The sequence below is a fragment of the Manis pentadactyla genome, chromosome 1, assembly GCF_030020395.1.
Source record: "Manis pentadactyla isolate mManPen7 chromosome 1, mManPen7.hap1, whole genome shotgun sequence".
NCBI classification, from domain to species: Eukaryota; Metazoa; Chordata; class Mammalia; order Pholidota; family Manidae; genus Manis; species Manis pentadactyla.
The window spans coordinates 119720750-119739965 of NC_080019.1; the positions used below are offsets into that span (position 1 = coordinate 119720750).

The 19216-nt window shown below is 39.4% G+C and overlaps 1 protein-coding gene across 1 annotated transcript; it reads right to left on the reverse strand.

The window, feature by feature from the left end:
• Positions 1–2456: 2456 nt before the first annotated feature.
• On the reverse strand, positions 2457–18982 carry TMEM207 (transmembrane protein 207). Its single transcript, XM_036875324.2, has 5 exons — positions 18827–18982; positions 16958–16995; positions 12856–12900; positions 11856–11998; positions 2457–3519 (listed from the first exon to the last, which is right to left on the reverse strand). Exons 1-5 carry the CDS (start codon positions 18896–18898, stop codon positions 3383–3385), a joined length of 435 nt encoding a protein of 144 aa, XP_036731219.2. The 5' UTR covers positions 18899–18982; the 3' UTR covers positions 2457–3382.
• Positions 18983–19216: the final 234 nt, after the last annotated feature.

Sequence of the window (19216 nt, forward strand, 5' to 3'; positions counted from 1 at the left end):
TTGGAAATGGCTTGAATGGACACACCAAACTATTGGATTCTGGTCACAACTATGGAAAGGAGCAGAGGTCTGGTACACCTTGATAGAGAAGAACTAGCTGCTGTGTACCATGTCTTGCTGGCTATGGAGCCCATCACCAGAACAACTCTGACCAAGGTAATAACCACCAATCCCATTGTGGGGTGAGTGCAAGACTCGACCCAAAGGCCATGGAGTGGTGTGGGACAGATGCCTACACTGCTTGATGGAGCACCTATTTACAGCAGTGTAGCACCCTCTCTACAAACCCCTTAAGTGGAGAACCCCAACTCTTATTGGGGTCAGTGACCTATACCAGTCAAAAGCAGGAAGAACTTTTTTTTGAGCCATTGGTAGCTGATACTCCTTATCAGGAGGGAAAAGACCCTATACCTGAAGATGCTTGGCATACAGACAGCTCCAGTTGTCAGCAGCCCCTGAAGTGGAGGGCTGTGGCTTTCAATCTGAAGACTGAAACAATATGGATAGAGGATGGTGAGGGGAAGAGCAGCCAGTGGGCTGAGTTGTGGGAAGTACGGTTCATGATCACTCAGGAACCCTCCCCTATAGTTGTCTGCACTGACAGCTGGGCTGTCTATTGGGGCTTGACTCTGTGGCTACCAACATGGTGCCATGCCAACTGGATGGTTGGTCACCCGCCCTTTTAGGGGCAAGAGTTGTGGTAAGACCTATGGGCCTCTGGTCAGACTAAGACTGTTACCATATATCATGTGACTGGCCATTTGCCTTCGGCATCTCCAGGGAATGATGAAGCAGACACATTGGCCCAGGTGTATTGGCTAGAAGGAAAGCCTGCTTCTGATGTAGCCCAAGGTTACATCAGTGTTTGTTGCACCCGGGGCAAAAGACAATGTGGGCTGTAGCCCATTGATGAGGTTTGACATTGACCTTTGAAGAAGTCAGCAGAGCCAGGAAGGAGTGCCTCATGTGCTCCAAGAGGGACTTACACTGAGTCCTGTAGCAACATGGGACAATAGTAAAGGGGCCGATACCCCTTGTCAGGTGGCAGATAGACTATTATTGGGCCTCTACCCATATCAAAAGGATATCAGTATGCCATGACTTGTATGGACATGGCTACTGGACTATTGGTTGCTTTTCCTGCACATCGTGCAGGTTAGCAAATCACCAAGAGGGGCCTAGAGTGTCTTTTTGCAGGCTATGGCAATTGAGAATGATCAGGGCACCCACTTTACTGGACATGCATTACAAGAATGGGTGTAGCAATTAGAAAGAAAGTGGAAGTTCATGTTCCATATAACCCTACTGGAGCAGGCATGATAGAGAGGTACAACCGTTTGTTGAAATCTGGGCTGAAGTCGGACACCAATAATCTATGGGGCTGATCAGTTCACTTATGGACAGCGGTACAGTGTTTGAATGAGAAGCCACAGAAAGGAGCCTTGAGCCCTGTGGATATTCTAACACACATTGTTGCCTCTCCTATACAACTGTATGTGCAAACCAAAAAGGAATTATTGAAGCCAGGATATGGCCAGCAGAGCAACATCCTGCTGCCAGCCCCAACTTCATTAAAGCCTGGAGACACTGTTGAATGGACGTGGTACTGGACCTGTCAACACATGAACCAGTGATGATTGGCCCTTCTGGAACCTTGGGGAAAAGGCCTGGAAGCTGGTCTCATGTATTCCTGTAGTAACAGCAGAGTGGCCCCCAAAGATCATGGTAATGTACCCAAAACATCTAGGAGGTAAGAGCATCTTATGGGGAAGTTTTGTTTTCTCTTTATGGCCAGTGCATGTACCTCCCACAGCCCTACTATATATTGACCAGTCTTTAACTCTCACAGGGAGTGGGTGAAAGTCTGGTATACTAGACCAGGATGAGATCCCATTCCTGCCACTATCCTATCACAGGACCAATCTTTTGCATGTATCCTACTTGATGAACAAAACTGCCTATGCTGGTATCATTAAAACATGTATCTTATCGCCCTTAAGGTTATTTTCTTCTACAGTCCTTGTGGCCTGGATGCACCCGCTGGCTGCAGCTGCCACATGATGATTGCTCTGAACTCCCTACCTGTTCAGTTACTGACCACCTGTGGAATGGGCAAGCTATGGACTTAATCTTCATTGGACTTTGAACCTATCTGAATCCTCTGGCTTGAGTATTATCATGATTTTATTGCTGTTGCTATTGTACATCATTAGTCTGGTTACAGTGCCCCAGTTTTCTCACCCAGGGGCCATTGTGGAAGATGGAAAGAGAGTAGATTGTGAGGCAAGATTTCTGGATGAGTAGGCTGTGGGTAAAATTTCACTGTTTTCAGAATCTCTTGCCTGACTTTAATGCATCTCCGTATCAACAGGTGTTTCTAAGGGGTGGAGAGAAGTAGTCTGTCTCCATATCAATGATTAATTACATGGGTGAGTGAGGGCTTAGCTGGAGCAGAGATTGGGGGGAATCTTACTTGCTTTTGCCACAGCAGGAGAGATGCAGGATGACTCCTTGTAAGCAATAATTGGGTTTTAAACTTTATTTCTCCCATTGACTGATTTCAGGTTCAAAGGCATTTTGCCCCAGGATTTCCCCTTCCTGGATTTACAGATTCTTATCATGGTTCTCCAGGCAATGCCAAGTCTTGAGGCACCAGAGGAAGCCTGTGGACTCCAGAGGCCACATTGACCTATCTAAAATGGGAATCTTCTCCTTCTTGTCCACATTCTCCACGTGGTCTTATGCATGCCCCAGTTTAGGTAATCTTCACATCTATCTACTCTTTCTCCCTCCTCAGGATGAGATAAACAACTCCTTGTACTGAGATATACAACAACCTTTAATCTTCTTTATTCATCCTTTACCCTTCAATTCCAAATGTTCCTTCTTCCTACTCTCTCCCTTCATCCTAATTCAAATATTCTCTTTCTGGTTCTGGGTCTAGATGTGTCTGAATCTTTGTTTGATCCATTGTTAACTTATGATAATTTTTATTGACTCCCTACTAGGGGGGAGGTCAGATTAAAACAGAGATATTGAGGCATGAAAAGCTATCTTGTGTACTGTAGTGGATTCCTAAACTTAGTGGCAACCACTCCATGCATTAATTACTGCATATTAAAGTGCTAGTGGAGAAACATTAACTTGGCTGTGTAGCACAAAATATTATACAGCAGTGATACACTGAGAGTTCACTAATTTATTAAACATCTCCCTCACCAAAATTCATTCCCTGAATTCATACTTTTGTCTATTCATCTTCTTCAGACTATATTGATTAGCCTCTGAGAATTCCACTAAATGGAAGAAGTGTTCCTAAATTTTGGATGTTTTGGAATTTAAAATATTTCTAATATTTTCAGTTGATGATCCAGATCCAGATCTAAAATTGACTTGATTTCAAAATTCCTTCATATGGAGGTGGGGGGCCTAACTTGTCAACACATGGGACAGGACACAGTTCAGGGTTCTGAGTGCGAAGGTGAATTCCAACAGTTGGATTCACAGCTGCTTCTGTCCCTGGAAAGAGAGAAATGGGGACTTGTAATCTTTCTAGTCAGCATAAAACAGAAGTACATGAACTGCCTAATAAAATCTGGCATTTCTTGGATCACTGAAGCAACAGAAAATTATTTGTACCCTTGAGAAAAAATTTACAACCATCTTGCTCCCTGCAGTGATAGTTTAGTCACTATAGCAAGAAAATTTGCTCTCATGAATTGATTATATCATCCCTGAGTAGCCCATCAAGATGCATTTACAATTTAGCAGCTGAAACTAGGAGGAATACCCTTTTTGGTGGATCAGAAGACAAGATTTCCTGTAAATACTAATGGTATTTCTCCTAATGCTCCCATCATGGGAAATGCAAGTCTCAATAGAAACATTACTATAGTACATCCAAATTTCATTATTTTATTTTTTTGCTCTGCAAACTGCAACTAATGCAATTATTTGCTTTAAATATTTCTCTATAATGAACAGTAAAGATGTTAACTTGTGAAAAGTTTGCATACAAAGTAGGCACACACAATAAAGAAAAACCATTCTCAAATTTTAAAAAATGCTCTGAAATCAAAGTTCTTCACTTTCAGATTATGCACACGACAAGCCTTTCGATATAAAAAAACATGCACGTTCTTCTTCAAACTGATCACCTTGAGAGACCACACACTTATTCCAACAGCTTTTTGGAAATCTATCAGTCTTCATTTGAAAGACTATTTTTGAGTTACACAGGAATTAAAAGTAATATTTCAGAACCATCTTTCTATATTTTTTTCACCTGAGTGTTCAGCTATCTTGGAATGATTTGACTGTTTCTTCCCAAAACAAGAGTAACACCTGTAAATTCACAATAATAATAATAATAATAATAATACCTAGATCTTTGAACTAACTCTAGCTCTTTGACTGTTTCTGTATATGACATTTAATTGGAATGGCCATGCCTATACTTTTACATATTGTCACTGACTGCTTTTTGCACTACAGTGGCAAAAGTAAGTAGTCCCCACAGAGACCAAATGGTCAGTGAAGCCAAACATATTTCCTATCTGGCCTTTAATAGAAAAAGTTTGTTGACCGATTCCTTAAAGGATTAAGATTTAATACCACTTCAGAGACTATCAAAACAATTATCAAAACAATTCAAACAATAGTTGCATATCAGACAATAGCTGCATCACTGGAAGCTATGTGTAGATTATTCAGCATCATTACTTTGGAGTGGATAATGTTTATTTAGAATCATGGATCTTTATATATTTGTTTTTATACTTAGTTGTTCACAGAGCAAACTATAATAATTCAAATTTTAATATAATATATGAGGGATAGAGGCATAATCTGAATATAAGTCTCACCTCCTGGTTCAGCACTTTCTTAAGCAGCTGTTTATTTGATTGAATAATCTACTTCTAGCCTATTACATAATATTTCTGTACCTCAGTTTTCTTCCATTCAATAAAAGGATATAGATAGTATATATGTCTATAAAGGCAAGGCTAAATAACTGTAAAGTACTTAAAGCCAGACACACAGCAATTGCCCATTAAAGGTTAATTACCATTATTGTAGTAGTACTATTAGTATATTACTAAATATCAAGAACTGCATTGTACAATAGGAGTATGCATGCATTTCCTTTGCAATATTTTTTCAATATTATTTTCCAATCTATCTTATTTTAATGGTTAAATGATTTCATCATTATCATTACTGATGTAATAGCACAGAGATAATTAGATGAAAAATTTTGTGAAGTTAGAGTCTTGTAGTCAGAAAGTTTAGGATGACATAAGCTGGGTCTGAGGGACGTGCTGAAACAGTGATCATTGGAAATTGTACTTGCCCCATCCTTCCCTCCATTGTGGATACTTGTCCTGAGCATAGACCATTTTCTAGATGAACTATTCCTGGTGTATTCAATATAAACTCAATGGTAACTGAGCTTTCATTTTTCTGGGAGTGGTGGACCAGATTGACTCACCACAATTATTAGCTCAAACTTATTTCCCTCTGCCATTATCAATGTTGTGCTCCAGGTAACAGGATATTGACAATGGTTCTCTATGGTAGGAAAGTTTTATTGTTATCTCCTTACTATGAATTTAGCCATTCCTCTTAAAATCATTATGAAAACCACAGGGCATTCATTTGATGAGCAATAACTAAAGTAATGTGCTCAGAAAGCTTTTGTGAAACCAAACACATACTATGTCAATTTTCTTTTTTTTTCAAAACATCTTTACCTATAATACAGGTATTCCCCACTTTTCAAAAGTTCACTTTATGCCACTCCAGTTTTACAAAGTACCTACCTTAGCACTTATTTTCAGAAACCAAAAGAAGCCTGAAGAGGATTTTTGTTTTTACAAAGGTGAAACACAAAAACAGTGTCCAGGGCTTGTTTTCCAGTGAGCCCCTGCAGAGGCAGTGTGCACCCAGGCAGGGAGAGTGGCCCCACCAACCTCTTCCCTAGGAACCACCCTCGGCATCTCAGCATCACTCAGCATCAAGCTGCATAGCTTTGAACTGCATCTGTGAGCAGCTGTGCTTCATCTCAATTTATTTTGTGCATCCATTTAGCAAGATGTGTCCTAAGGTATCAGAAAAGGCTAACAGAAATTATTTTGGGGGTCTGGGAATGCCCCAAACAGTTCCCATTTAAATTAATGATAATTGCTTCTTTGCTTTATGCCATTTCAGCTTATGAAAGGTTTCATATGAATGCTCTGCTTTCAGGTAGCTGGGGAAACTGTATCATGTGACTGGGAGGGGAGCAAGCATTATTTTTATCTTCTGACAAATAAAAAACCTAAGAGAACTCAGATAAAAATGTCTGCCAAAATTCAATAGTTCCTACAGACCTGTTGGTGAAGGTATTAGAGTTTGTTGTTCAATCTTGTAAAACCAATATACCCACTGCTGAGATTTTACAGCCGGAGTTCAAATTTCTGACATCACTAAGAATCACCCCACTAGGCTTGCCTTATTTCAGCACCTTTTTTTACCTCTTTCTTCTTTCCACTTTGCTCTCATCACGTTCTCTTCTATGGGAGAGGCTAAGAACACCGTGAATTTGAGTCACAGTTCTACAGCCTGCTCCCTGTGCTGCTTGCTCTACCAGTTTCTTAATTTCCTCATATTCTAAGTGTTCAGAATGATGGTGAACACCTCAGAGAGTTGTAGGATGAGATTGGAGATGTCAAGTGTTAGCACAGTGCATGGCACATAGTAAATGCTCATAAATGTGAGCTGCTACTATTATCACGCCCTCCCATGAAAGTGTGTGGAAGAAATATTCCTTTTTCCCTTACCTAAAATGAGTCACAGAATATTTACATGGAGAACATAAAGAACAGGAAAATGACACTTCAAAAATATCCTAAAATAGGATAGATGGGAGAGAAAGGACCTAGCAGGTAAGAGTCTGATTCCTGTCTGCCTCTGTCCAGTCCTCCTCCTCCTCCCCTCATGTTTAACCATTGCTCCAAGGCTAGCTAGTATTTGTATTTGCCCTGAAATAAGAGATAAGAAAAAGGAAGATTATCTCTGAAATTGCAGGAAAAAATCAGGTCAAGGAGATTGGATAGTGAAAGGCAGCATTTACAGGGAGATCAGCCCCATGGAGCCGGGCTCCCCTCGCCACCTTCCCAGGAAAGGCACAGGACCTACTTGCTGCCTTCTCAGTGATGAGGAGATCTGGATCTGATCCACAGGAAATAGAAAAGCGTTTGGTAGGGATCTTACAGTACATTATGATTCTTTGTTTAAAAATATGGTCAGACAATGGTGGGGATCCCTCTCCTATGCTCTCAAATTCTCTCTTTTCTAATGAACGCTAGATTGATTTTCTGCCTCAAGTCCTTTGTCTTCTCACCTCCTAGACCCCAATGTTTCTTTCTTCATTATCTTTAGATGCCTTACTTCTTCATAAATAATGGCTTTTATTCAGCTTCACAATCTTATTTTCCATGAACACTTATTTTCACTCTTATTTTTGGTGAATTTAAAAGAAACTTTTGTTTATAATAAAGTTTAACACTTCTTTGTCATTTATTTTTCAAATACAAATTTAAAAAACAAAACAATTGATCTAACAAACCCCAGCTTCTTTCTTTTTCTTCTTTTTACATCACTTGTATTTCCTACCTATTCATCCTGTTGTATAGTCCTCGCTCTTCTACAGTAAAAGCTCTAATCCCGATTTGGAATACAGAGAGTTATAGAGAATTCTCATGATTTTCTTGTTTTCTTTCCCCACCTTTACTAAGAGTTTGTATGCATTCTTTTAAAAATCACTTCCTGTGGCCAAACATGTGGTCTCACTCTCTATTTACATTTGAGGAAAAAAAACCCAGCTAATTGCAAATCTGTATTTTTTGTTGAATTATCAGATATGAGGGATTCAAAAAACATCATTAAAATGTGTAAGACGTTGAAATAAAACATTGAAACAACAAATCATTCTTACCCCTAATATAGTACTGATACAAGCTACCTGAATTATGCTAGAACTGTTAGGTTCTGATGGCTGAGAAAAGGGAGCAAGAAGGTCTCAGAGACTGCTTCGCGGCTGAGCCCATTCGAGGAGACATAGGATCCGTTCTGGGGGTACAGCAGAGACGGCCAGGGGGAAGCACATCCTGAGGAGGAGTCAGCACGGAGGCAGGGTGCTAATGGAGGAAGGACTGTCTAGGAGACCCCTGGGGTCAGCTGCTCCAGGAAGAGGAGGTGGCCCCACAGCAGAAAAAAAGAACATGATTTTGGTGGTTTTAGTAAATAAACAGGTTTTAATTTTAGTCCTTCAATATGTGCAACTTCAAGCTGTAGGTTCCTTCTCTTTCTCTTCATCCTTCCCCTTTCCTCTGCCTTCCTGCCTTTCTTCTGGTCTTCCTCCTCCTCCTCTGTCTCTAACAGTACCTCCCCTTCCTCCTTACACTCCAAGGGTACCTCAGAGGGATTCTCTCTCCCTTTTTGGTGCATACAGGGCTTTATCATAACCTGTTATGGCCATGGAAACATAGATCCCAAGAGAGGGGAAGGAAGCCTGAGAAGTCTGAGCACTGAATCATCAGAGAGCTATGAAGAGTCACAATTACTGGTCCAGGAGATGCAACTGGGGCCTGGGAGTTTGCCTGAGATGCCCAAGGATCTTTCCCAGACAGAAATCTCATCATATATTGCAAAGACAAGGCCTCCTTTATGCACCTTTTAGCAGGATCCCAAGCCCAGTGTTTTCCTTTATCTCTTGAATATTTCTAATCAAGAGAATTGGCCACCTGAGCCCTATAATATTGTCAGGAATTGCTAACAAGATATATATGTATATTAACATCAATAAAGTTCAGTCCTCTCCAGTCTCAATAGTCAGAACTCTCCTCCCAGCTCTTCCCTGTTGAGGGCAGCTTTGTGGGATCCTGGGAGTCAAATATCTCGCCCACAAGTCAGAAGAGTAGAGCTATTTCAACTAATATATTCCACAAGTAGTAATAATAATGTGAAATAATATCTGAAGAAATAAAATAAAGTTCCAAGAGGAACCCACAGTTAGCAGAGCAAATCTAGTTTTTCCATTTAAATGTTTTAAACGACCCAGTTCCTATATTCTGTATTCAGGAGGGAACATCCCATCTTGAACACTTTGTCGAGGGGTGGCAGGAAGTCCAGAAACCCTCTTTCATATTTGATCAGGTCACTGGTGTCTTTCAGGGAGCTCCCATTTCCCTCTGCCGCTCTAAACAGCGGCTGTGAGGGAGACCCCAAAGTGCCACTCTCAGCCTGCAGTGTGGGCGTGTGGGTCTGGCCACAACTGGATGCAGCTCCACCCTGTGGGCACACACTTTGTGAGGGGCTGTGGAGTTAAAAGCTGTGGTTTGGGCCCTTACCTCCTTCTGTAGCTATTCAAAGTTCCTGTGGCCCACTCACTGCCCTTTTGGAGAACAGCTCCTTTTACGGAAATATTAGGCAGAATGAATCATTTGGTTGGAGATTGAAAGTGTAATGGGGATTCAGTTGGGAAAAGAAGTCCAGTGTGGGTCTTAAAATACTGATTCCCTATAATTTATTTCTGGAAATTACTAGTTAAGAAGAGGTCACTAGAGATCACACAGAATAACAGTTCTTAAATCACTCTATTGATTGTTTTAGAGAGGAGAAAAAGCTTTGCCAAGAAACACAGTTCTAGGATCTACAACCATGTCACAGGCTATGTGAATGGGTGCTCACTGTCTGTACCCCATCTGAGCTTTGCTGGGTGGGCTGGAAGATGGGTTCTCTGTGGGATAATGTAACACCAAACCCAGTGTAGGCAAGGGAGAAGAAAATGAATGGGAATGGGCAACTGAGCCTGTGGTCTCTCAGATGGAAATTAATAGGAGTGTGCTTTGTAATACAATGTAGAGTAGGGGGGAGTTTAAATATTTCTTGAGTGAAATAAGATCCAGAGCGATACCAGCAGGATTAGGGAGGAAAGGCTAGGAAGAAGAAGGGAAAGAGAATTCTAGAGCTCAATCTCTACCTTCAAAGAATTATCCTATGGAAATGTCTGGAGGCTCAGGGCATCATGCTGTACTTAGTGTCCAGGATGGGGTGGCTCAGCCATGAGTGCCCTGCTCCAAGTTTCACTGGCTCCCTACCTTCAGTTCTGGAAAATTGGAGACCTATTAGTTGATCTTGTGCAAAGATCCATGTGATATACTTAACCAGCAGAATGGGAAAAATGGGTACCATCCTCTAAGAGAAATAATAGCCACTCAAATAGGAATCAGCTAGTACTTGAACAGTCCCTCACCTGGTGCCAAACACTTGGTAGATGTGAAAAAAAAGGGTGACTAATTCTTTTTTAAAAAACAATTTTTCCCGAGTATTTTATTTTCCTATTTGTAAAGTCTTCAGGGAACTACAAAGAATGAGATTGGAATGCCCTGCACTCAGTGCTCTCTTTACAGGCAGATCTCTGAAGGAATCTATCAGCCTTGATATACTGACTCAGGCGATTTCAGGCAAATCCCAAAGCATATACGTAAACCACCATGCAGGAAAATAAAAACAGTAGATACATGGGTATATAACTGTGGCACACAAACTGCCTTAAAAATGGCTAACAGTATAACTGGGTAGCTAACTTATTTCAAATTAAAAACAGAATTCTTTAAAGATTCAAGGTGTCCAGTCAGACATTCTTCCTCAGAGTAAGAGAAGGGCTAAAAAGACCAGGGTGCATGCTCCTCTTTGGAAACTCAAGTCAAGTTGAAAGAAACATAATTGCATTTATTTATTAAGTTACCTCAAGTTAAACAAAGAAAAACAGAGCAATGTGAACATGCTGATCTTATAACTAATTTATTTTGCTAGAAGGTTGGTGACCCCATTTACCTCTATGCTCAGTGGAAAATATTTTTTATTTTAGGAGAAAGCTTTCTACAGGGGAGACTTTAATTAGTCTCTCCAAAAATAACCTTTTCTCAAATTGACAATGTGTTTCCTTTATTACATAATGACTTAAAAAAAAAGCCAATAATGAAAATAATTCCTGCATTTTGGAGTGCTGAGTTTTGTTAGTAAAACATTTAAGTTTATTTTTACCTTACTTTCTATTTAGCTGTTAGTTTTCCTAGGAACTGCCCTGATCCACATTTTGAAAATCTTAATCTAACCCAAGTTTCTGAAGGCAGCCATTAATACTCAGCAAGCACTCTTGAGGCAGTTGTGCTGTACAGGGCAGTACGTTGGAGGGAAAGTCTCATAAAAGACAGTCGGGATGAGGACAGTGCTTCACATGAAAAAGTAAACTTTCATTCATGACCTCTCAGAAATCAGTAAGTGATCCTTTTTCTACTTCAGCCAAGGCTGGCAGTTACAAATAGCTCTAAGACCTCAATTTCCTCCACTCATCACCTTCCAATGCAGACTGGAAAAAAATAAGGGCATCATTTGTTACTGCAGACAAGTAAGGCACTGAGGGCTCAGTAAGTGAAACTGTGAACACAGGGTAGGAGATTTATGTCAAAAGGACAGAGATGTTCTTCTGCGCCTTAAACCCGGTCACTCACTGGGAATGACCAGCCCTGGTTATCTCTTCACTGCTGTTTGTTGACTGAGCAAATAGGTTTAGGGTCTATCCCCATACTCAACTATGAGTCATTTCCCTAAAACACCTTTTTTTCTTTTGGAGTCTCCTTTTTCTGAAGTTTACTCACTTAGAGCCTTTCCCCAATGCATGCCTTTGTGTCTCCAATAAACTGTCTTGTTCTAAGTTCACAAATCTCCTTTTCAGAGGTTAGTGTTTCAGCTTGCCACAAAACTGTAAGGTTTCAAAGAAGAAATCCAGAAGCGTGCAGACAGCTCACCATACACAGGGTCCAAGTCTCCAACAGCAAAAACAGCCAGAGTGCGTCTTGGAGAATCCGTTCGGCGTCTCCTAAGCCAGTGCTGGAGGCAGAAGAACACCACTCCACAGAGAAGAGCCACCAGGAAAATCAGCAGCAAGAACCTGGGGCCAGAAGAAGCAGTGGAGGAGTGAGGCGAAACATGTAGGGAAGTGAAGAGCTTCTGTTAACTTTCTGGAAAGGAGGCAACAACTCAGCTAAATAGGATGCAAAGAATCTGGGAGGCTGAATTCCTTAAGCAGTTCCTCACTGCAACTCAGACATGGTCACTGAACCTGGAATGCTCACTGAGCTCAGAGGTGGTCAGTCTTGCCATGTGGTGAATATCGTTTCTTCTTTGGAAATGGGAAGGTCGTTCTAAGGAATATTGTCTTGGTTCCTAATTCATTCATCCTTTATTCCTGTCAACCATCCAACATCCTTCATTCAACCTGTAAGCACCTGAACAGATTTTAGATATGGGGTTGGGAATTTAAAGGTAGACAGGACAGGGTCTTTGTCTTCAAAGAGCTAGCCATCCCGTTGTGAGAAATGGTAATATTTAGTTTGGAAAATACAGAAGTCAAGATTTAGGAGGTCATAACAACTGTCTTAAAATTTCTAAAGGACTGGCTCATAAAAGGTAATGGTTTTATTTTGAATGGCTTTTTAAGGCCAGAACTAAAATCAGTGGAGGAGTCATTAGGGAGATTTCAAGAGAAAGAATAATTTTTTTACTGCTAAAGATCTCCAATTCAGGATAAAACTATTAATATTAAAAAGAGCAAGTTGCCTGTCACAGGACATGTGTAAAAGACACTGGCCAACAACATAAAAGTTATATTTCCATGTGTACTGATTCACATGACCCTTAAAATTACCTTAAGCTGTATGGTTTTATGTGCCATCTCACTTATTTAGGGAAAGGAGTATGTATATACACAACCAAAGGTTTCATAACACAAATTGAGGATGTCCTTACCAGATATACCAGCCACTTGTGTATTGATCTTTATAGCTTACACACCTGGTAATAAAAAAAGACCTGTTAGTGCAGGACCTCCAGATGGCCAAGGCCTATTCTTTGGAACAACCACCCATTCACAGCACACCACCTCTCCAACACAATTAAGAAAATGTTTTCTGTATGCCCACTTCATTCACTCAAGGCACTGAGAATACAGGTGAATGTGAAAATAAGCAGATAATTGCATTGTAATATGTTTGATTCTAGATTTACAAATACTATTGTGCATTGATAAGGTAGTGACTAACTTGTCAGGGCTAACATGCCATAGGTATTAGATACAATAGATAGATAACCATTATACCATTCTATTTATTCAGAGACTTAAGAGTTCTTTGAAATGCAAATTATCCAAGACAGGTTTATGATCTCTGTCAATTTTTAACATTTTGGTAGGGAACAGCAGGCCTGCAACCCTTTGTTGGAGAAAAGACATTAAGAAAAAAGGGAAAATGAATGAGTATGGCCACACATTTACCAGGGAGACAGGATGGTCAAGCCATTTGTGCATTGAGGCACAATTCAATTACTCCTGAGATGAATTTCAAAAGATCACACAAAAAGAAAGCTCATAGTGTGATTTTTTTCAGATGGTTTAATTTACCAAGTGTAGGCACTTAAGTGTTATCATGCCAGAGTCCTCCGCTATGCCAGGCACAGTGCACTGAATGTATGTTTGCTCATTCACTTTTTTTTCATAGTATATGGGCCGCTGCCAAAGTATTCTAGGATCACACAGTAGAAACCTGTTCATCACAGCCCAACAAGCATGTGAAGTAGAGCTATACTTAAGCATGTCTTCCTCAGCCATTGTTAAAATAACACTGAGTACTTTTCAGCTTGAGAGCATTCATAAATGTCAGCTAATTTACTACTCTCAGCATCACTAAGGAGGCAGTGTGTCTTGTTTATCATCATATTAGTCAGAAATGACTTTTTAACATACATGAAGTATCAACATAAAAATTTTACCCCAGACATTTAAGACAACAGTCAATCACCCAGACAAGTTTTTGGTTTTTGCGTTTTGTGTTTGGTTTTCTTGAGGGGATGGATTGGGGGGTGTGCACCTTACTGAGTTTAGCCAAGAACCAGGTAAAAGAGGCTGAGAAAAAAATGGCAGTAAAAGTATGACTTTAAAAATCATCCTCAGACAAGTGATCACCAATAAAGCCTTTTAAAATTAATTAGTGGGGGACGGGACCAAGATTTAAGGAGAAAACTGCAGAGCCACTCCATTGGCTCCTCTGTTAGAATCACCCAGAATTTCCTGTGTCAGGCATTCTTTTAAACTAGTTGTATAACTTCATGTGAATTAACTCACTTTCAAATTTACAATGCTGTAAGATAGGGTCACAATACTACAATTCTCATTTTACAGTTGAGAAAATTCAGTCATAGAGAAGTTAGGTAACTTTCTCAACACAACAGCTGGAAATAGCAGAGGCAAACTTTAAAGCCAAATGGTCTGGTGATGGAGTCTGTGTCTCTTACCACATGTAGCACTGGGATTGTGGGACTAGTACAAAGCCAGCTTTAACCTCATATTACTATGTGGAGTACTGCCTGAATGCATTCAATATCTTGCCTTCCAAAATGCTGTGAGGAAATATTAAAAATACAAAGAAAGAAATTAGAAATGAGAGGATGGAGAGTATCAGACAAAGAAAATAAGCCAGGAGTGAGACTGATTTGTAAACTGAATGTGGTAAATCCCATGTATAAAATTAGAAATGAACTCCACTTTTGGCTTAAGTTTTCTAGCACTTAATAGGATAAGAGAGAGAACTGGTTATATTAACAAAAACAGACAGCATTACTCATCAGATGCATAACTATTTCTGGTATAGAAACCACAGAAAAATTCAAATTGTGGGGCTGTATGAAGAGGGCATTGTTAACAATAGGAGCAATGTTTTTCATTGTACTCTTATAATAAGTGCAATACCAAATTTCATAGGTCTTTGTCATTTTTTTAAAAATCATTCCTTAACATAAGCCAAAGTGCAATTCAGCTACAACAATTTGGAGGAGAGATGAGTGCCAGGTCATATCACCCAGAGATTGATGGCCTGATCTAAATTGTATAGTGTCTAGAAGAATGGATGGACTATATATCCCTGAGGCATTTCACCTGGTGTATGATTTCATGTAAACATTAGGTACACAATATGGCTTTATAGTAAAAATTCTGGGCTCAGAAGTTAGTCTTAGGTGTAAATCCATGCTCTGCCATTTGCTTGCTTACTCTTGAGGAAAATACTTAACTTCCCCAAGCCAGTTAAGATGGTGGCATATAATTAGGAATCTGTTAATACAATTAATTTACAAAATCCTGTATATGTATGATTGTATTTATGTTTTATAAATTACCCTACTTATATACATACATGCACATCAGTGCACTTGTTTATTTTGGGGGAAGGGAAAGGATTAGAGCTGTAATTACGGAGAAATTCAGTCATGTTTTATTTTATACACTAAATTACTTGCAGTATTTAAATTTTATAGAAAGACAGGATGGCAACGCACATACTAAGAATGCTGATATAATGATAAATTGAGAAAGTTAGATCACAAAAACTAATCTGGTGTCTGAAAACATTTAAATAGAACAAAAATTACCTTTCTGTGATGTCAAAAGAGTTGAGATATTGTCTCACTTTAATACATATGCTTATCTTACACCATCTGCCTACAATACCAGCCACTTTCGTGCCTTCCCTGTCCTTATTTTCCATGAATTTTCATTTTATTTGATGTAATTTCTTGTTCTCACTCAAAAACAATGGCATTAAATAATGACAAATGTCACAGACACTTACATGCAAAGTAAGTTAACTAAAAAAGATTGTACCTAAGTATAAGTTGAATTCCTGTAATTAAGTTGTTACTACTCTCTTGGGGTCTCAATTTCTTCATGTGAAAAGGAGACCAGTAGCCTCAGGGACTCTAAAGCCAGCTTATCAAGTTCCTCAGTACCATAGTTTCCTGTTATGTTGATTGAAGAGTTAGATTCATTGTTTGTGATCCTTTCCTATTATGAATTTCTTTATTCTATTATTCTGGGTCAAAGGCAGATGAAGAAGTGGGGTATGATGAGGCAGCCATGAGGTCTAGAGTTAGGTATGTACACCAATAATCAGAACTCCATTATGTCACAAACATCAGAAAAGAGAGAACAAAGTGAGCCAAAATTAATGTAAAGAAGCAGCAATGGAAAGTCATGCAAAAGCTGAAAGAGTAGCACAAACTTAATCTTATCAATAATGAGGTGATCTACCAGAAACAGGTGAACGATTTCAGGGCTTCCCACTCAGCATGGCCTCTTAATCTGGAGTGCCCAGAGACCCTGGCCTTGAGGGTAACAGCCAATGATAACTGAAAACATCTAGCTGGCAAAGAGGGCTGCACCTGGGGGGAAGACAGAGCTTGGCAGAAGTGCTTTTGTGACACTTGCAGTAAGTCACATTGCATTACAGTTATCATTAATCATCAACAGCATTATTAATAGTGCCTTCTCCTCATCTTCCGAATAGAATTCTGGGAACCATTAAGTAAGTCTACAGCACAAGAAGTGAGAAAATTGAGTAAATTATTCACATAATTTATATCAAAAGCACTTCGAAATGTACACATAATACAAATTAGAATTTGTTAGTTTGCTTATATTTGAGACTGAATTATCTGGAAAACTGCCTCCCATCATCACCATGCCTTTTGGGTGTAGATGCAGCCATAGAGGACACTGCAATTCTTTCCTAAGCTTAAGGAGCCCTTGAAACCTCAAGGGTGGAGAATGCAGTGAGCAAAAATAAATAGTAGAAATTAACAAGGCCCCTTACCTATGTCACAAAGCTGATTGTCATGAAAGTGTACCTTTTCTGCTTCTAGAAAATTTGGCCCATTTGCATTTAAAACAGTTTACTTGTATTTTTCTTGCATGATTATGATGATCATTTGAAGCTGATTTGGGGCTAAATGATTTGAACCTTTTTTATCCTTTGAATCTTGAAAGTGCTAAATAAAAGCATGGAGCTTTTTGCTGTTTACTCACATTTCATTTTCTTCACAGAGTGGGTCCGAGAGCACCAACTGAAACACATGTTTAGAACAATAAAATCCAAACATTTCATCAGTCTGATCCTTTAATACAAACAGCGCCTAGAGGCAATGTGGGTTTAAATCATTTTGTTTGTTTTTTAAATTAAAAGCTCCATAGCAGAGTCTATTGTTGGTACACACAGCGTTTTAATTGAAAAAACTCTCTGGGTAGATTCTCCAGCTCAGCAGTGACAGGAGACATACATTGTGAGGGAGATTCCTGTCCCGCACACCACTATAGACAGATGTGAAAACACTTTTTGCTTTTTCTATAGGCATATTTCACTTGCTTTAAAGATCTTTTGTGCACCTTGCATTTTTTTCTGTTTCCACATTTTAGCTAGAAGGAGGTTCGCTATATGTATTATTTTCACACAAAGGAATCTCGCTCTCTACATGATGACAGAACTCCATCCCATCAGCATTAGTGGGTGTTAAATATATGCATGAAGAAGTGAACTTTAACCCACGCTAAAGCTAAATCAGTTTAAGGTCACATGAACCATTGAGATTTACATTTGTACCTTCACCAAAGAGGAGAAAATAACCTTGATTGTTTTGTTTTAAAAGACCCTGACCCTAAGCATTCCAACACAATGATCTTAGTTCTCTGTGTTAAGCCTTATGAGTTACAGTAACTCACATCACAGAGGAAAGAGAGTACTCCTAGCTAGAGGTTTCGTTGTGTGTGTGCTTGCCTTTCCTTTGAGCTGACATTCCTTCCTTGTACAGTGAGAAAATCTTCAAATATTATTTATAGGTAGTCCTAAAAATTGGGTTGACGACATCAGTGAAGTATTTTCTGGACTATGATATACAAATATAAATACAAGTAAGAAGTTACAAAATTTAGAATGATAGACTTAGGAATTTTGTGTGAGGTATGTCTTTTGTTTCCTTAATTCCAAATACATCTTCTTTGGCACCGTATATTTACCCCACCAAGTTTATCTGGGCAAAGATATTTGTGGAGCTGCAGATGGAGCCAGGAATTGGCCATCAGAGAGCTTGGTAATGAACAATTTATAAGCACAGAAAATGAGTTGCACTCTCTTTTGCTAGAATGCTGCAAGCAGATTTACATGCTAACTGGGAGGAAAATGAACATTCAAATTCTGTCCATAAAGTTTATTTATGAGTAAATGAAATCATTTGGGATCCAGTTTAACAGATAAACAAATAAAATCAGCATTTCACTTTCAAGCCACTTCCTCGTCTTCTTGTGCTCTGTACTCTTAGCAAGGAGTACATAGTTTCCCGTTATTACCACCTCACTGCTGGTGCATTAGCGGTCAGACTTTAGGGTTATCCCGAAAGGGTGAGCAAAGCCTTACTGTGTTTAAGACATAAATCTTCCAGATACATTGCATTCAAATAACACAGATACAGAGATACAGGTATTAGTCTGAATGAAATGCTGGAGCAGAGGAACCGAAATAAACTCTAAGATGATGATTCTGCCTACATTGAAAAACTGTCAAGCCTCATGTATGGTTGCAGGCAAAAATAAACCTATCTTAAATTAATTTTGCCATAGCATTTTGCTATTTCAATAGCATTTTTTATTTAAAAACATTTTACAGCATAGTAAAGTTAAGCAGACATTAAATTGCATTGTAGTAGTTCAGTAGCAATAGAACTAAATAAAGGAGATATAAGACTAATGTCGTGGAATATAATAAATCATAAGGTACTGGTAATACTTTCTTAAAGGAAATATTTTAAATGTAGGAGTAGTTATGTTACCCAAAGAACAAATCTATACCAAGTCAGGTCCTTCGAGAACCTTAGAAAGTCTTTTCCCAGAAAGAGAGCAGGTTACCTGGATTGGCAAACACAAGGTTCCTATTTTTGAGATCACCGAGGTGAAACTAAAAGGTCTGGTTCTCCACATACTTAAAGGACAAGCTGCTTGAAGGTGGTGCTTTGCCGTCTGTGTTTGTCTCCCTTAGCCTCTCTCTAAGTTATGCTTCCTCCCAGGGCGCTCATTAGTGATGGCTCCTTGTGATTGGGAAAGTGTGTGCTGGGGGCAGGAATGCTGGGTGCGTGCTCACAGGTACTGAGAGTTCAAGGAATTCCAGCCTAAGGTCAGACGTTGGTACTGTTTATCAAGCCCTTAAAAGCAAGGATTATACATGCTGACCCACGAAAGTAGCTGGCTGCTTAAATGACTTAAGACATTTAAGTGCATGTTTTATGCCAGGGTATTTCT

Coding starts and splice junctions, on each gene's coding strand:
- TMEM207 (XM_036875324.2), bottom strand. CDS start 18,898: ATGTGGAGAACCAGACCTTTTAGTTTCACCTCGGTGATCTCAAAAATA. Junction 12,901..16,957: donor CTCTGTGAAGAAAATGAAAT/GTGAGTAAACAG, acceptor TTTTATTACCAG/GTGTGTAAGCTATAAAGATC. Junction 11,999..12,855: donor ACAAGTGGCTGGTATATCTG/GTAAGGACATCC, acceptor TTCTGGCCCCAG/GTTCTTGCTGCTGATTTTCC.